At 41.8% G+C, this 14970-nt stretch overlaps 1 protein-coding gene across 1 annotated transcript in view; it reads left to right on the plus strand.

The window, feature by feature from the left end:
- Positions 1–14970, plus strand: part of SPEF2 (sperm flagellar 2) — a 154019-nt gene that overhangs the window by 98292 nt on the left and 40757 nt on the right. The window contains exons 28-30 of the mRNA XM_061608391.1: positions 2228–2341; positions 3945–4083; positions 7977–8206. Coding sequence (XP_061464375.1) covers positions 2228–2341; positions 3945–4083; positions 7977–8206 — 483 coding nt within the window. The remainder of the gene's footprint in view (positions 1–2227; positions 2342–3944; positions 4084–7976; positions 8207–14970) is intronic.

Below are 14970 nucleotides of genomic sequence, written 5' to 3' on the forward strand. Positions count from 1 at the left end.
AATTTTAAAAATCCAAAAGCAGATACACAATTTTTGCAAGGGGGAGGGCGGTTTTCCAAAGAGTTGTCAGTGTGATGTGGTTAGCATGTTGGGCTATGATCTGGGAAGTCACAATCCAAATCCCCATTCAGCCATGAAACTCACTGGGTCTTTGGGCCATTTAATCTCTCTGTCCACCTAATTTACCACAAAGGGGAAGAACCATGTCTGCCACCTTGAGCTCTTTCAAGGAAATGTGGGTTAAAATGTACTAAGCAAACAATAAAATACCTCTATTTAGCAGGGGAATGCTCCACACACTTAATTAAAAATTCCCTTTGAATGGAGCATCCTCATTTTAAATGAAATAATAGATGTCTGTGCTCATGTTACTCACATGTAGGCCATACCCAACTACAGACTAGAGCAGATCTGCACTTTTAGCCCCACCCCTGATGCTCAGGTCTTCATTATTTTTTTAAAACCACACATTGTGCACAGTTGACTGAATAGTAAGACAAACATGCCAACACTCCTTCACGTGTAGAGACTCCATGAAATCAGGACACCTGACTGTATGGGTATCCTGTTGACATGGAGCTTCTACACATGAAGAGGCACTTGTACACTGGCCTTCCTGTGCAGACAACCATGTGCAATGCACAGTTGTTTAAAGAATAGTGGACCAAAATGTTTATAGCGAAGGACCGTAGCTTAGTGGTAGAGCATCTGATTTGCACGCAGAAGGCCCCAAGTTCAATCCGCAGCGTGTCCAGATAGTGCTGGGAATGTATCCTGTCTGAAACCCTAGAGAGATGCTGCCTGTCAATGTAGACAGAGTACTGAGCTAGATGGACCAATGGTCTGATTCTGTACATTATTTATTTATTTATTACATTTATACCTCGCCTTTCTTTCACCATGGAACCCAAGGTGGCATACATGTGGTTCCCAGGCAGTCTCACATCCAGGCACTGACCAGACCCAGACCTGCTTAGCTTCAGCAATGTGGTGACCTCCTGTGCTTTCAGACCATAGCCTGGGTATAAGACAGCTTCCTACGTCAGGTTTGGGTCTAAAAGTGCAGCCTTGCTCTTGTCTGTACTCTGGTATGTCCTACACATGCATAATCCATGCACAGGGCTTAGGAAATCCCTGAATGTGCAGGAAGTGAATATTTCTGTGGCTGTAACCATCATGTGATGTCTTTCAGGCATTATTTATTACATTTATATCTTGTGTTTTCTCCAAGGAGCTCAAAGTGGCATACATGGTTATCCCCCAATCCACCTTCTGTCATGTAGGGTAGCCTAAGACAGAGTTTCAGAGTGTCTGACCCCTGGGCACCCAGGAAACTTCAGGGCTGGGTAAGGATTTGAACCCAGGTCTTCCCAGATGACTATGCCACACTAGTGCTTGCCACGCTGCACAATGACCAAGTGAAGTAGATATTACCTGTCTCTAGTTGCCTCTAATTGTTTTTGAAATGTTGAAAATTTTAGTTTTACTAACATTTTGAGTCACATTCATTTTGCAAAATGCTGAAAATCTTAACTGAATGTTAACAGTAACATAAGCATTATGCACTTGCCATCTCCCTCACTGTTGTCAACAGTGGCCGTCATCTCTTTACCGGTTGCAACAGTTCTGCCCTTCCAGCTGATGCCCGCACTGTGATAACAAACGAGTGCCCTTTTGACACTACCCGCATCTATGACACAGCCCTGGTCCTCTGGCTTCCTTCCTTGTTGATGGCAGCAGTGGAAGCCGGTTTGTCTGCCTGATGTTGCATAGCCTCCCTCTCTCTCTGTGGAATTGGCCCCTCTTCAGCCTCCTACAAAGTGGCCCTGCTTCAGGCAGCTGCCCCACAGGAGGTGGCTGCCGAGGAAGGCTCTGAAGGGGAGCCTCACCACCAGCCTCTGGTTGAAATGGACGAGGAAGAGTGCTGCCTTTGACAGTGGAGGGAAGAGAATGACCCACTTTTGCTGCTAGACTGTCCTTCATGTTCTTGCACGGACAGATGGGCTTGTGTTCAAGGTGCAGAGCTGGCCAGGCAGGAATCTCTCCCAAATTGTTTTTTTTTTAAAGTGTTTTTAAATTTGTATATTTGTTTTTAATGTTTTAAATTGTAAACTGCCCAGAGAGCTTCGGCTATGGGGCGGTATACAAATGTAAATAACAATAACAACAACAACATTCAACAACTTGCGGATACACTTCTGTGCAAAATATCTGCTTTTCTTTGCAGATTCTCCAACAGTGACTGAAGCAACACCGATTCCTTTATCCCCAGAAGAACTGAAGAAGCAAGAACTGAAGCTTAAAATGAAGCAAGAATATTTTGCTGCACTGGAGCATGAAGGTATGCATTAATTTGAATGAGGTAAATTCAAGAATAGCTCTACACTTTATGGGGAATAAGTGCCACAAATTCCTTTAAATCTTCCACCTGTTGCAGGAGTATTTGCTTGAATGTATTGTCGGCATTGTGCTTAACCATCATTAAGACTAACCATCATTTATTGCCTTAACCCTGATTAAGAACTGAAGCCTCGTGAAAGGAACCATGTCGTAGCTTGCTGAACTAGGCCCTGCCCTAGGAGAGTATATGTAAGAAGACACCAAAGAAACTTGCTTATAACCTTGTAATCAGAGGAGATGGGGAAGCCAGGAAAACCACCTTAACCATGGTTTGCTTGGATCAGATGAAATATTTAAGTATGGATAATGAAATCCATGGTTTGCATCCCCATTTCAAACCATGGTTTCACATCACATTTTCAGCCAATCCTCACCCGTAATTTTGGCTAGGAGTTCCCAAAGTGTACTCTGTGGACCATCAGTGGTCCATGAACATCATTCAGGTGGTCCACAGTGTGTCCGTGAAGAAAAATGGCAGCAACAGCTGTGAACAACAGGTGCAGCATATTAAATAGTCATACTGATTTTTGTCTTTCTGTTGTTCCTTTTATAGTATTTTATTATTTATTATTGTATTTTATATTGCATTCTATGGAATTCAAATTGTAATAAAATAAAACAATTGCTACAACATGCAGAAGTATCATTAAGTAGTTCTCCAAGACCCTCAGCAATTTTCAAGTGGTCCATGAGGAAAAAAGTTTGGGAACCACAGGTTTAGGTATTAACAATGTAATGCTAACCATGGCTAAGGAAAACAAACTATGGAGTAGAGCTTCAAGACAGGAAAGCAGAAGTAGTTCTTCACACAGTGCATGGTGATAGCCACAAACCTATTTATAATTTTATTAAGACCATTTTTAACCTGCCCTTCATCAAATGATCCCAGGGCGGAATTAAAACAGCAACAACAAGCCAACAACATTAGAGCAAGTAAAATATATAGAATGGAAACTATTCCAACATAAAAATCAACAAGTAGTGAACTAGTGTCCTGTAAAAGCCCATGCAAACAAGTTTTAACCTGGCACCAGAATGTCAGCAGCGTTGATGCCCGTTGTACTTCTGGGGAGAAGACATTCCACAATCGGATCACAATTTAAGTGATTTAAAAGCAGATTAGACAAACTGGTAACTTTATGAATGAACGATTGTCACTCATCATGACTGTATACTACCTCCAGGGTCAGAGGCATTAGCCCCCTAATACTGAATATTGGATTCCTGCATTGAGCAGGGGAACAACCGGTAGGAGAGGGCTATTGCGTTCATGTCCTGCTTGTGCCTTCCTGTAAGCATCTAGTTGCCCACCCTGGAAACAGGTTGGTAGGCTAGATTAACTTTTGATGTGATCCAGCAAGATTCTTCTTGTGTTCCACATGGGGCCCACATTTGCAGCAATCCAACTTATGTCGACCTATAGGATCAGACTACCTGTTTCCTAAAAAATACCATCCTAAATAATGCCTAACCTAATGCTTGATTGCCAGACCTGTTAAACAGTGTATGTATTTTTCTTTATTTTAAAACAACTTTTTAAACAGCGGAGGCTGCAAAATCTCGACTGGAGCTGTTAAAAATTAAAGCATTAGCCTTCTCTGAGGAACTACAAACAAAAGCAGAACTAACATACAGGAATATGGAAAAATGGCTTGGAGAGAGATTCTTAGCTGAAATGGCCAGGTAATAGATGGTTAATTTTGATGAAGGCATTAATATTGTACGAAAGCGTTCATATTGTATTTTACAGCAGATGAAACCTGATAAGAGATCATAGGTCTAAGAAAAGGGCTGAAGAGCTAAATTGGGGAAAGGGTTCGTTTCAATTGCATTATCTCTAATGTAGAGCCATAGTTGTTTCTCTGTAATTGACAGCACATTGGGTGAGTAGTGGAACAGGTGGGTGACTTTTCTTTTTGTGACTAAATACTGAGATATAATTTTGTGGGTTATAGTTTGTTGTGAAACTAGTACAGAACATACTGGGTTAAATGAAATGTGTAAATGAAAAATACACTGGGTGCTATCCAAGAGTGCCCATCCATTCACAGAAGACTGTTCCAGTGGAGGCTTCTGTGAATGGAAGGGAGGAGGCCAGTAGTGCTGATGTGGTGGGTTGTAACCACTGAGTTGCCCTCCTGACACCAGCTTACCCTGGGGTAGAGCAGGGCAGTTGCAGGAATGGGGGGGGGTGGACACGCCAGTAGAGCCAATCTGGTGCCCCCACCAGTATGTCTGCCGTAGGATGGGGTTTGGTAGCTGGATCCTATCCATTTGCATTCTGACAGTCTGGCTTTCAGTAACGATCCACCATTTTTTTTGCTCCAGATTATTTTTGCAGTTGCCAATTCACAGGTTTTCTTCCAGTGGGGAAAAAACCCAATTGCTAACGAAAATGCTAATGAAAATGTTTATGCTGTAGGCACTCGTTCCAACATTTTTTTTCTCAATTAGGCCATTAATTCTGTCTTGCCTCAGGCTAACTGCTGTGCTGCTTAACAAGGATTGCCCCTCTCATTTTGCTATTCATGTTGTTTTGCAGTACTTTTGATTGTTAATGGCAATTGTTATCACCTAGACAGAAGTTAAGAATGCATCAGCTTAGAGGAAAGCTGATTATGAAGACAATAACGTAAAATTTGGAGCAGATTTTGTTTGTTTTAAAAAAAGCCATGCCAGTGACAACTGTGATCCACCGCAAGAAATCAATGCCGGTCCAAAAACAAAGCGGATTGTCAGATTATGTCAAAATCCAGTAATAAATTCCATTTAGTGAATATTCTCCCCATCCTTAGTCTGCACAGCCCAACCTTACCCCATTCCATTGCAGGGCATTTTTAAAAGGAATTGTTACTGGGTATCCATTTTTTTCATTCAAATGGCTTGCACATGAAAACCTCTCTACCATGTACAAGCCCTGACATTTGGATCGAGGGGAAAGTGATTCAAACTAAAACAAAAAATCAAGGAATGAATACAGCCTTGCAAATGCATTTACACAAGTTACTAGCCTAACAAAATTCTTACTAGCCTGCCCACCCACCAGTAAATACATGAATCAAAAAACAAATTAAAATCGAAAACTGGTGCTTATGATTCATGCCCTGCTGTAGCAGAATTCATACAAAAAAAAATAATGAAGATACTGAGAATCAGACAACACAGCGTACAGGGAGTGAGATTTTGTTAATAAGCTGCTCAGAAAGACAGGCGGTTTGTAATAACCCTAAGAATTACTGTCTATTGTGCCCCTGTGTTCTACTGTTTCTATTCAATTTCACTAACATTTCATGCCTCTAGTCCGTGTCAGTGGCTTCCAATCTGAATTTGTGTTCTTGGTACATGGATTGAATGTTATATACCCATTTGTGTCCACTGGGTGTCCAAAAGCTAGGACTGAGTGTCCATTTGGCCACACAACTATTACTTTAAAAATGCCTTGGCACATAGAGGCAGGCTGCAGCGACACTGGTGACATAAATGTGGGTCCATCACACCATACAAGCTACTGCTGGACGAGGCAAATTTCTCCTAATTCCTTCCTCTTTCTGCATCCCCCATACAACCCCTCACAATCTGATCCAGAGAGTTGGGGACCTTCTAGAACAATGTGAGAGGAGATGCAGGCGGATGTAGGAGAAAAGAGGAATTTGCAAAAAAAAAATCTCCTGTCCCTTTCCATTCACAGAAGCCTCTGCTGGATCAAAGAGGTATACAGATAGACAACAACTGAATAGAACCCCAAGTTGATTAAGGAACAAATTGAGAATATTCTCCCTGAACTAGAATTGTTGGGTTTGCCTATAGCAACTAGGGATTCAAAGATCTGTCAGTTTCACTTCTCTCATTTTCTCATTTTTCTAATCTGAAATTCAGTTCCCCACATTTTTGCAGCAATTTGCAATTTTTTAAAAAGAGAAATCCTCATGAAAATTCTCCAGCATTTTAGTGCAAATTTCTCCTAATTAGCACATCTGTGTAGGCAGTTTTGAACTAATGTACACATTATTGCAAGCCATTTCTCATCATATAATGCATTTTTGTGTTATTTCACTCCTGTATGCATTTTTATGCACGTTTTCCCCCAGCATATGTATATTTGATCGGCAAACTGCATTGCAAAATTTGTATAAGTGCAAATTTCAAAGGGTGGGTGCGTTTCAGTTCTCATATTGTTTTGGAAAGTGTGAATTTGAAAGATTTGGTTTTAAATGTGAACTGAATTGAATTTCTTGCAGCTAGACCTTTCTTGAGAGATTTTTTCTGGGTTTTGGGCATGACAGAAATGCAGGAAGAGCAGGAAGCATGACTGCCTCAAACTGTCTGTTTCTCCCCCTTCTTCATCCAGTCTGAAATATGACGTTTGCATCTCCTGGTTCAGGAACTAGTCTGTGTTCCTGCTACAGGAAAAGCTTCCTATGGAAGAGGGAGAAGATGTGAATCTTCTATCCCTGCTTTGATGGAGAGACACAAGGCACTTCCTCTTTGTGCTCCTTCTGCTTCTTATATCACATCCGGAGTCAGTTTGCGTATGGACTGGTGGATATCCTGGAATGTAGGAATGTGGAGCTGGGCAGAATTCCAATCTTGAGGAATGGGTTGGAGCTGCCATCTCTCCCCCACCCCCAATGCCCTTGGAAACGACTCTGCTAAGCCTCATTCCTTCTGAGCTGTTCACCAACCTACTGCATCTCTGCTTGGTTGCTGATTGAAGTTCTGCCACCTCTTGAATGATACAGTTGGAGGATATAGCAAAGGACATCCAGTCCTACCCCCTGCCAGTGCAGGAAATCCACTGCTACGTCATCACTGATAGGTGGCCATCTGTTCTCATACTGGCTTGTAAAGCTTTTTTGATGGGTAAAAAGCAGGAGTGGCTTGCCCAATTTTGGGCAGGGAAGGGCTTATTAGAGGCAATGGCAGGGGGATTTTTTTAAGTGATCTTTTCACCAGGACCGATTTGACCTGGTGGAGCGGAGCCACAGCAACAGTCTCCTGGCAGAAGTGTTGGTACTGCTTACTGGGAGGTGAAGGGAGAGTGGCAAGGCAGCAGCAAGGCCAGAGCTACCCAGATGCACCAAGGGGTGTGCCATATTGGCTCCACCAGTGTGTCTGCACAGCCCCATCCTCAATGATGCCTCGCCTCTCCGTTTTCCTTCCAGTAAGCAGGAGCAACTCTTCTGCCAGGAGGCTATTGCTGCAGCTTTGCCGCACTAGGGAAGTCAGTCCTGGTGAAAAGATCATTAAAAACCCTCTTCCACTGCCTCTAATAAGCCCTTTATTGCCCCAAATGGGTAGATTTTGCCCCCTTGCAAAATTTGCCAAATGTGCCCCAACTTTTCAGGCAACCAACGTTTCAGCTTTGACCATTCCAGTAGCCATTGGTCCTGATAATCCCTTCACTGAATACAGCTGTGCTACCCTTAGGGACAGGGTGTATGTGGCTCTTCTAGATGTGATCCTAGCACCCTGAAGTGCAAAAATACTGATTACTAATAATATTACAGTTTTAGAATTGTAAAGAGTAATCTCCTTTTTTCTGTTTTGTTTTAAATGTATTGTTTTAATCATTACAGTGTTGACAAATTAACCGAGGTGGCCCGCAACCATATTGAGACGTCTACCCGAATCCAGTATGAATTAGTTCTAGAAGGGACAGATTTTTACATTAACGGTGATATCAAAGTATTTCCAGATCCTCTTCCTCCACCTCGTCCTCCTTCTGTAGAAACCGCTACAAATGGTACTCTAACTATTTCACAGCTTAGCACTCTTCATAAACAGTTTCTACAGGTGGCACCTAAAGGTAGGGAAACACCTTCTTCATGCATTTGTAAAAGCTCCTCATTTATTTATTTTCCTAAAGTATTTTTTGTCCCGCTCTTCAACCCAAAAAGGCTTACAACGATCAAGAACAAGATGCTCCCTGCCCTCAGGTTTATAATCTCATTTAGTTATTGACTCAACATTTAAAGCTACTACAAAATTTTACATTCTTGCCAGCAGTGATAGTACTTCTTACAATGTTGTATACCAGCATTCAGACATGCTTCATATAAACGGATGAGCCATCTGGGCTGCTTCACACATTAGCAGTGCAGTCCTGTACATCATGGATCACCGATGGGATGCTCATATGCCTCAGAGGTTTTCCTGGGGCCTATAAGGACCCATCCCCCTGCTGAAATTACTCTGGAAAGAAACCTTCCTTAGCAAAGAGAAGGCTTTTTTCAAGTCTAATTGGCACTGGGGGTGATTGGGGGGAAGTGTGGTTGAAGTTGAGGAGGGGAGAGTTGTGGCATGCATATAATGCCTACAACAGTTTATTCTGTTTGCAGATGTGCCCATAAGCAATCCCTGCTGTACATGTTTGCTTGGGAGTAAGTCCCACTGTGCTTTTTTAGTGCTTACTGTCAGGAAAGTGTGTGCAGGATTCCAGCCTACACTTACCAGTATTATTTTTTAAAGGTTAGGGGTTTTTATTACTTTATTTATATGAAATATTCTTTAATCCTCCCTTTGAATTATAATCTCTGCCTAGTACCTAAAGATTAACAAATCTGGCACTGGGTGAACAAAAGGGGAATGGAATTCCATAACTGAGACACCAATACTGAGAAGACCATCTCTCAGGCAGACACTCATCTTATTTTGGAGGGCGGAGGCAATCTAGAGTCAGGCATCCCTAGCAGATCTCAATGACTAGGCATAACTAGGTTCACATATAAATGGTCCATCAGATATCCTAGTCCTATACCATTTTCAGAGAACTGAAGATGTTTCGAAAGAGAGATTGTTGCTTGTGCTGTGTACATACATCCTATTTTCAACTCTGGTTAAGCAGGGTTTTTTGTGTGTTTGTCTTTTTAAAAAAACAACACTGCAAAGCCTATTTGACCTGAGCCAACAGCGGGTCAAAAGAAATTATGTGTGCATACCATGGGAAGAGGAAGTCTCTTTCAAACCATTTTCAACTCTTAAAAATTGTTCATCTCCAACATAAGTAGATACACTTCCAAAATGCAATGTGTGAATGTGCCAAACAGGTATCATACAGGTGTGCTGGTCAGAGAACTGGGATTAGTGCTGACTGCCTATTGGTTGCTTGTTTGTTAATAAACACAGCTTTTGTTGCCCCATTATGTCTGAAATGGCCCTTAAGTGCTAAGTAATCTGTACACACTTCTCATTTGGAACCTGTGTCTTCTAGAGTTGTTTACAACATTTCGCTTTCTTATATGGAAATCTAGGGCAGGCTATGCTGATCTCTTTATATGTGTATTGTCCTTTAAAATTAATGACCTGTTTTAATTAAGGATTCTGAAAGAGTTGCAACATAAGAACTATCGAAATGTTTTGCTAAAAACATTTGCTAAAAATGTAAATCTCAATCTCAATTTCAGTTTCAATTTCAGTTATATATATCACCTTTCTGTATATGCTCAAGGTGGTTATGACATGCACACAATGAAATCAGCCTTGTAAATCTAACAAAAGTTACTAGTTTGCATGAAATGTACAAGCTCTGTTGGGGACTGGCAGAAGAGGGGCAGAGATCCTAGGCAAGGAAAGGGGGCATAGCAGCCCACTTTCTTTCTGTACTGGCCACAGAAGGGACAAAACACTTCATCTCTCCTCCACCAGCCCTCTCAGTCACCTGCATGCAGTTCCTTTTTGCCAGTGGCTGCCAGGTAAGTGCTTAAATGCAAAACTGGTAATGAAAGACACTGAAATGCACAGGTTTCCAAGGAAGCAGCATGGCTATGGCCTCATTCTCACTGAACTACCACTGAAGTGCTAAACCTGAACCTGGACTAGAGATGGACAAATCTGTCAATTTTAATTTGTCATTTTTCCGATTTAAATTCAGTTCTCCAGGCTTCAGCAGCACTTTACTTTTTTTTAAAAAAAAACCTCATGAAAAACTGTCAGCATTTTAGTGTACATTTCTCCTAATAAACACGTTTGTATGCAGTTTTGATTAATATATACATTTTGCAAGCAATGCCCCTAATATAAATCTATTTTTGTGCACTTTGGTTGGAAAACTGCACTGCAAAATTCAGAGAAGTGAATATTTCAAAGAAAGCTGGGTTTTGGTTTGCATATTGGTTTGAGAACTGCAGATTAGGTATTTTCTCATTAAAATGCTAACAAAATCTATTTTCCCCCCATCCCTAGTCTGGGCTGTACCCCTTCAGACAGCAGGAGGGAACTTGTTTGAGTGAATGCTCCTCCATACAATACAGTTCTCTCCACATAGAAAACAACCGTATCACAGCAATGGCTTCTAGCCATGTCCTCTCCTTAGCATGCTAGCTTCCTGAGTGCAGGGAGAGGTTTTTTTATTCTTGCTGTATGAAGGAGCATTCAACCACAAGAGCCCTCACCTGCAATCTTAAATGTTGCAGCCCAGACACAAGTATACTACCTCAGTGAGAGTTGGGGATGGAGGAGGAATCTCCAGGACTTAGATTCAAAAGTAGATTCACCTGATTAGACCCAGAGCAGTCCACTTTAGAATTATGAGGTGGTCCAAGGGTTCTAGCACTGCCTTTGCCCATTTGCCCTTTTACCAAAGCTCCAGAAGTCATCTGCTCACAGCCTGGAGTGGCTAGCGCACAGGTCTTCTTGCAACCGTATGCTTTGAATAGAATAGAACAAGGCCCCCTGGGAGCCATGGGACTGGGTCACAATCCATAACTCTCAGAGGGAAGTGTCCAGGGGAAAAACACGACTGCCCACATGTAAAAACTGAACAAGCCACAATTTTTTTCTGTGGAATTCCCCCTGAGAGGGATGGAATATTATCAAGTTCCATTTCTTCCAGGGGGACTTGCCATTGCACACTTTGAGCAAGATGATCAGCGCGTCAGCTGGATGCCTTTTGGAGCTTAAAACAACAACCTTAAATTAACAGAGGTTATCATACTGTGGACACATAATGAGAAGACATGATTCACTAGAAAAGACAATACTGGGAAAAACAGAAGGGAGTAGAAAAAGAGGAAGGCCAAACGAGACAGATTGATTCCATAAAGGAAGCCACAGACCTGAACTTACAAGATCTGAACAGAGTGGTTCACAACAGATGCTATTGAAGGTTGCTGATTCATAGGGTCGCCATAAGTCGTAATCGACTTGAAGGCACATAACACACACAAACTGACAGAGTCAGTGCTGGATCCCTCAGATTTCCTTGTTAGTACTTTTGTTTGTTTACATTTGTATTTCTGCACAGATTTTAAACAGATTTCCCTTTAAAATCCGCACAGAAATGGGACAGGGTGGATTTAGTCCCATCCCCACGCAGAACTTTATTCCAAAAGTGTATATGCTGAACTACAAATGCTGAATCAGACTGTGTTCAAACATGTGATTACCCTCCATATATTCTGCAATAACACAATCTCAAAAAACTCTGGTCACTTCCAGATGACCAAACGTTCATTCTGATTTGTTTCCATAATGTTTTTGAGGAGGTTAGTTGACACTGGTCTGCAAAATAGTGACAGTCTGGAAGCAGCCTATATAGAATGCCTTTTCTGAAGATGTAGATCTGCTCTTCTATATTGAAACTGACATGGTAACAACAGTCTAATCATCATCTTTATTACACCCTTCCTCCTAAAGGACTCAGAGTCTATTATAGGGTTCCACAACTTCGTTCTCTCTGGATGTTTAGAGTACAATTTCCATCATCCCTGACCATTAGCCATATGGCTGGGACTGATGAGAGGGCACCAGGTTGAGGAAGAGTGGCCAGATGCAAAAGAGGACAGGGCTCCTAGACCCTTTTAATAGTTGTGAGGAAGAGGGAATTTCAGCAGGTGTAGTTAGTTGTGCAAGCAACACCTGCTGAAATTCTCTATGCGACACGACTGTTAAAAGGTGCACGAGCCCTGTCCTCTTTTGCATCTGGCTACCCTAAAGCTTTCGAGTAGATAGTCAGTCTCAGTCACAGAGGACCTTCCCTTATTTTCCACTTGCTTTCACAAACCTTGTGGATATAATCTCATCTGTAGATTTAGGCTGCATGCATACCACACATTTAAAGCACATTCCTCTCCCCACCACCACCAAAAAAGAAGAATCATGGAAACTGCATTTTACCCTTCACAGTGCTACAATTCCCAGCACCCTGAACAAACTGTAGTTCCCAGGATTCTTGGGAGGGGGAATGTGCTGTAAACATACGTGTATGCAGCCTACCTTAGATATGATTTCCCTCCATGCTAGCTTCCAGGTTGACATGGTGTGTGATATTCTACTGCACCATATGCCCTTGCTGACATCTTCAGAAGTATTGCATAAACTTGAACAAGAAAAAGGATTTGTAGATCTTTGCTGAATAGTATCATATAGGAAGTCAGCAGAAAAAAGGGAAACCATAGAAGGAAACTTCTGTGCTATATACCAAATGGTATTTTGACTCAGAACCAACCAATATCTGTTGCCTCAAGTAGTTTTAGCCACAAAAGGAAGATTAGATCACATAGAGGAACTTAGTTAGCAACATGGAAAACACCCAGATTTGCTTAAGAGGCCAACGGCCTTATTACTGATTCTTCCTATGGGAAAGAAAACTGCATATAAGTGGAACATTGACCATCTTAATGAACATATTTCTCGGGATGCTTCACTTGGCTAGGAAATATAACCCTCCTGATCTTTTACTGAGCACGGTCACAACAATGAATACTCTCATTTTTGTTTTTTTGCTTTGCCATCAAAGCGTCTAATAGTTTGATACTGAAAACACTTGTAAGTGGAATTGGATGGATTTGTTTGCATTGGAATGGATGAGCTCCCCCTGTACCCAGACTTGATGAGGATTGGAGTCAGCACTTCCAAGCAAAAGTGGAGAACACTTGGAAAGTTGTTTGTTCTGAGGGTTCAGAATGGCAGAGGCATTATGGTAGGACAAAACAATGGGGTGACTAAACTTAAGATCTAGCCATGTGCATTATCTTGTGCATCGCCTTGAAATGGCTTTACAAGGCAGCACTGAAAAGCACTAGCCCCCTCCCCTGCAAACCCCATTCGCTGGTGATTGCGACTGCTCCAGCAATGGTGGAGGGAGAGCTCTCTTTTTCCCCCTCCTCCACCCCAGCAGCAGGAAGGGGAGAGAGGTCAGGGGGTCACTTGTTCTTCCCGGCTTCCACCTCTTCTTTCTCTTCTCCCCTCCCATCCTTGGCACCTGGAAGGCTGGGGAATGTACTTCCTGTGAGCAACTAATGTTGTCTGCCCCTCTGTGTTCCGGGCACAGGGCAGGGAGGAGGTGGGGCAGAGGGAGGAAGAGAAGGGAAAGAGAGAGTCCTGGCATTGTTGCTGTTGCTCATGGATCAGCAGTCATGTGGGCGGAAGGAATTCTGCAGCCCAAATTAGGGATGGGATCCATTGGACAGTGCTAGTTCAAGACCACTTTGTCAACCTAACAGGCCAGTATCAATTTGAGTTGGTTCTTTGTCCACTAGCCACTCCTTTTTCCCCCCTCGCAAAAAATGTTGATATTAATATTGATCATTTTAAAGGTATTGTCAATTTTAAAGGAAATACCAATATTTTGAAAGGAAATATGGATAGTTTGAAAGGAAATGATTGGTATTTTGAAAGGAAAGGAGGAAGGATGAGATATAAATCTAATAAAGAAATAATTTTTGAGGTGATTTTTTTTAAAAAAAAATCCATTTTCAAAAATAGCCACAGAAAATCATTGCATAAAAATCCATTCCGCAATGATAGAGAATAAGCAAATTAATGGAAAATACAGTACCAAATCAGAACTGGGTGGGATTCTAGCACATCCCTAGTCCAGATTAAACCCAGAGCCGGAGAATAGTTTGGAGTTGCAATGTTTGCCTTATTTTTAAGATGAACCTAATGAGTTGTTGAGGTTCATATTCTGAACCAAGGAATAATGAAGCCTGGTAATGTCTCTGGGACTGTTACTTCCAAGTGAGTGATCTTAGCCACTTAGGCTACTAATTCAGGCATTTTATTAGTTGCATGGCATGCCAGAGTATATGTACATCATGTTTCTGATTACTTGAACTGGGGCTTGTGATGAGAACTACAATCCCTGGAGGCTATTGGGAACTTCACAGGTCTCATCGTAGGTGAAACCCATGAGTTCTACTTCAAAAAGGCACATATTTCTGGAAGACACGTAACCCATGAAACAGCTTTTAGAATGCATGTTAGGAGAGCAATTATTTGAAATACTTTCTTCTTACAAAGGGGGAATTGGGACAGATCACTCTGAGTAGTTCACACTTCTGCCTTATGTGCAAGACACACAACCACAGGAATTTTCTTGAAGGTTTTGCAACTCTGAAATGCCTCTTTTTATTGCCACTTTCCAGCAGTTTCATCATCTCCGTGTCTTCTTTTTTAAAAAATTAAAACATAAGGTACTAGCAGCAGCAAATCAAAACATCTCAGTCCTGGAATCAGGGTTGCTCTTAGTAGTTAATATACTTAGTATTTAGTACACTTAGTACTGGGTGTAAGATTTAGCTTTGTGATAATTTCTTTTTAAAAACCAAGCTTCTAGCTGTTATGGTAGCA

The sequence above is a fragment of the Rhineura floridana genome, chromosome 1 (genome assembly GCF_030035675.1).
Source record: "Rhineura floridana isolate rRhiFlo1 chromosome 1, rRhiFlo1.hap2, whole genome shotgun sequence".
In the NCBI taxonomy this organism is placed as follows: domain Eukaryota; kingdom Metazoa; phylum Chordata; class Lepidosauria; order Squamata; family Rhineuridae; genus Rhineura; species Rhineura floridana.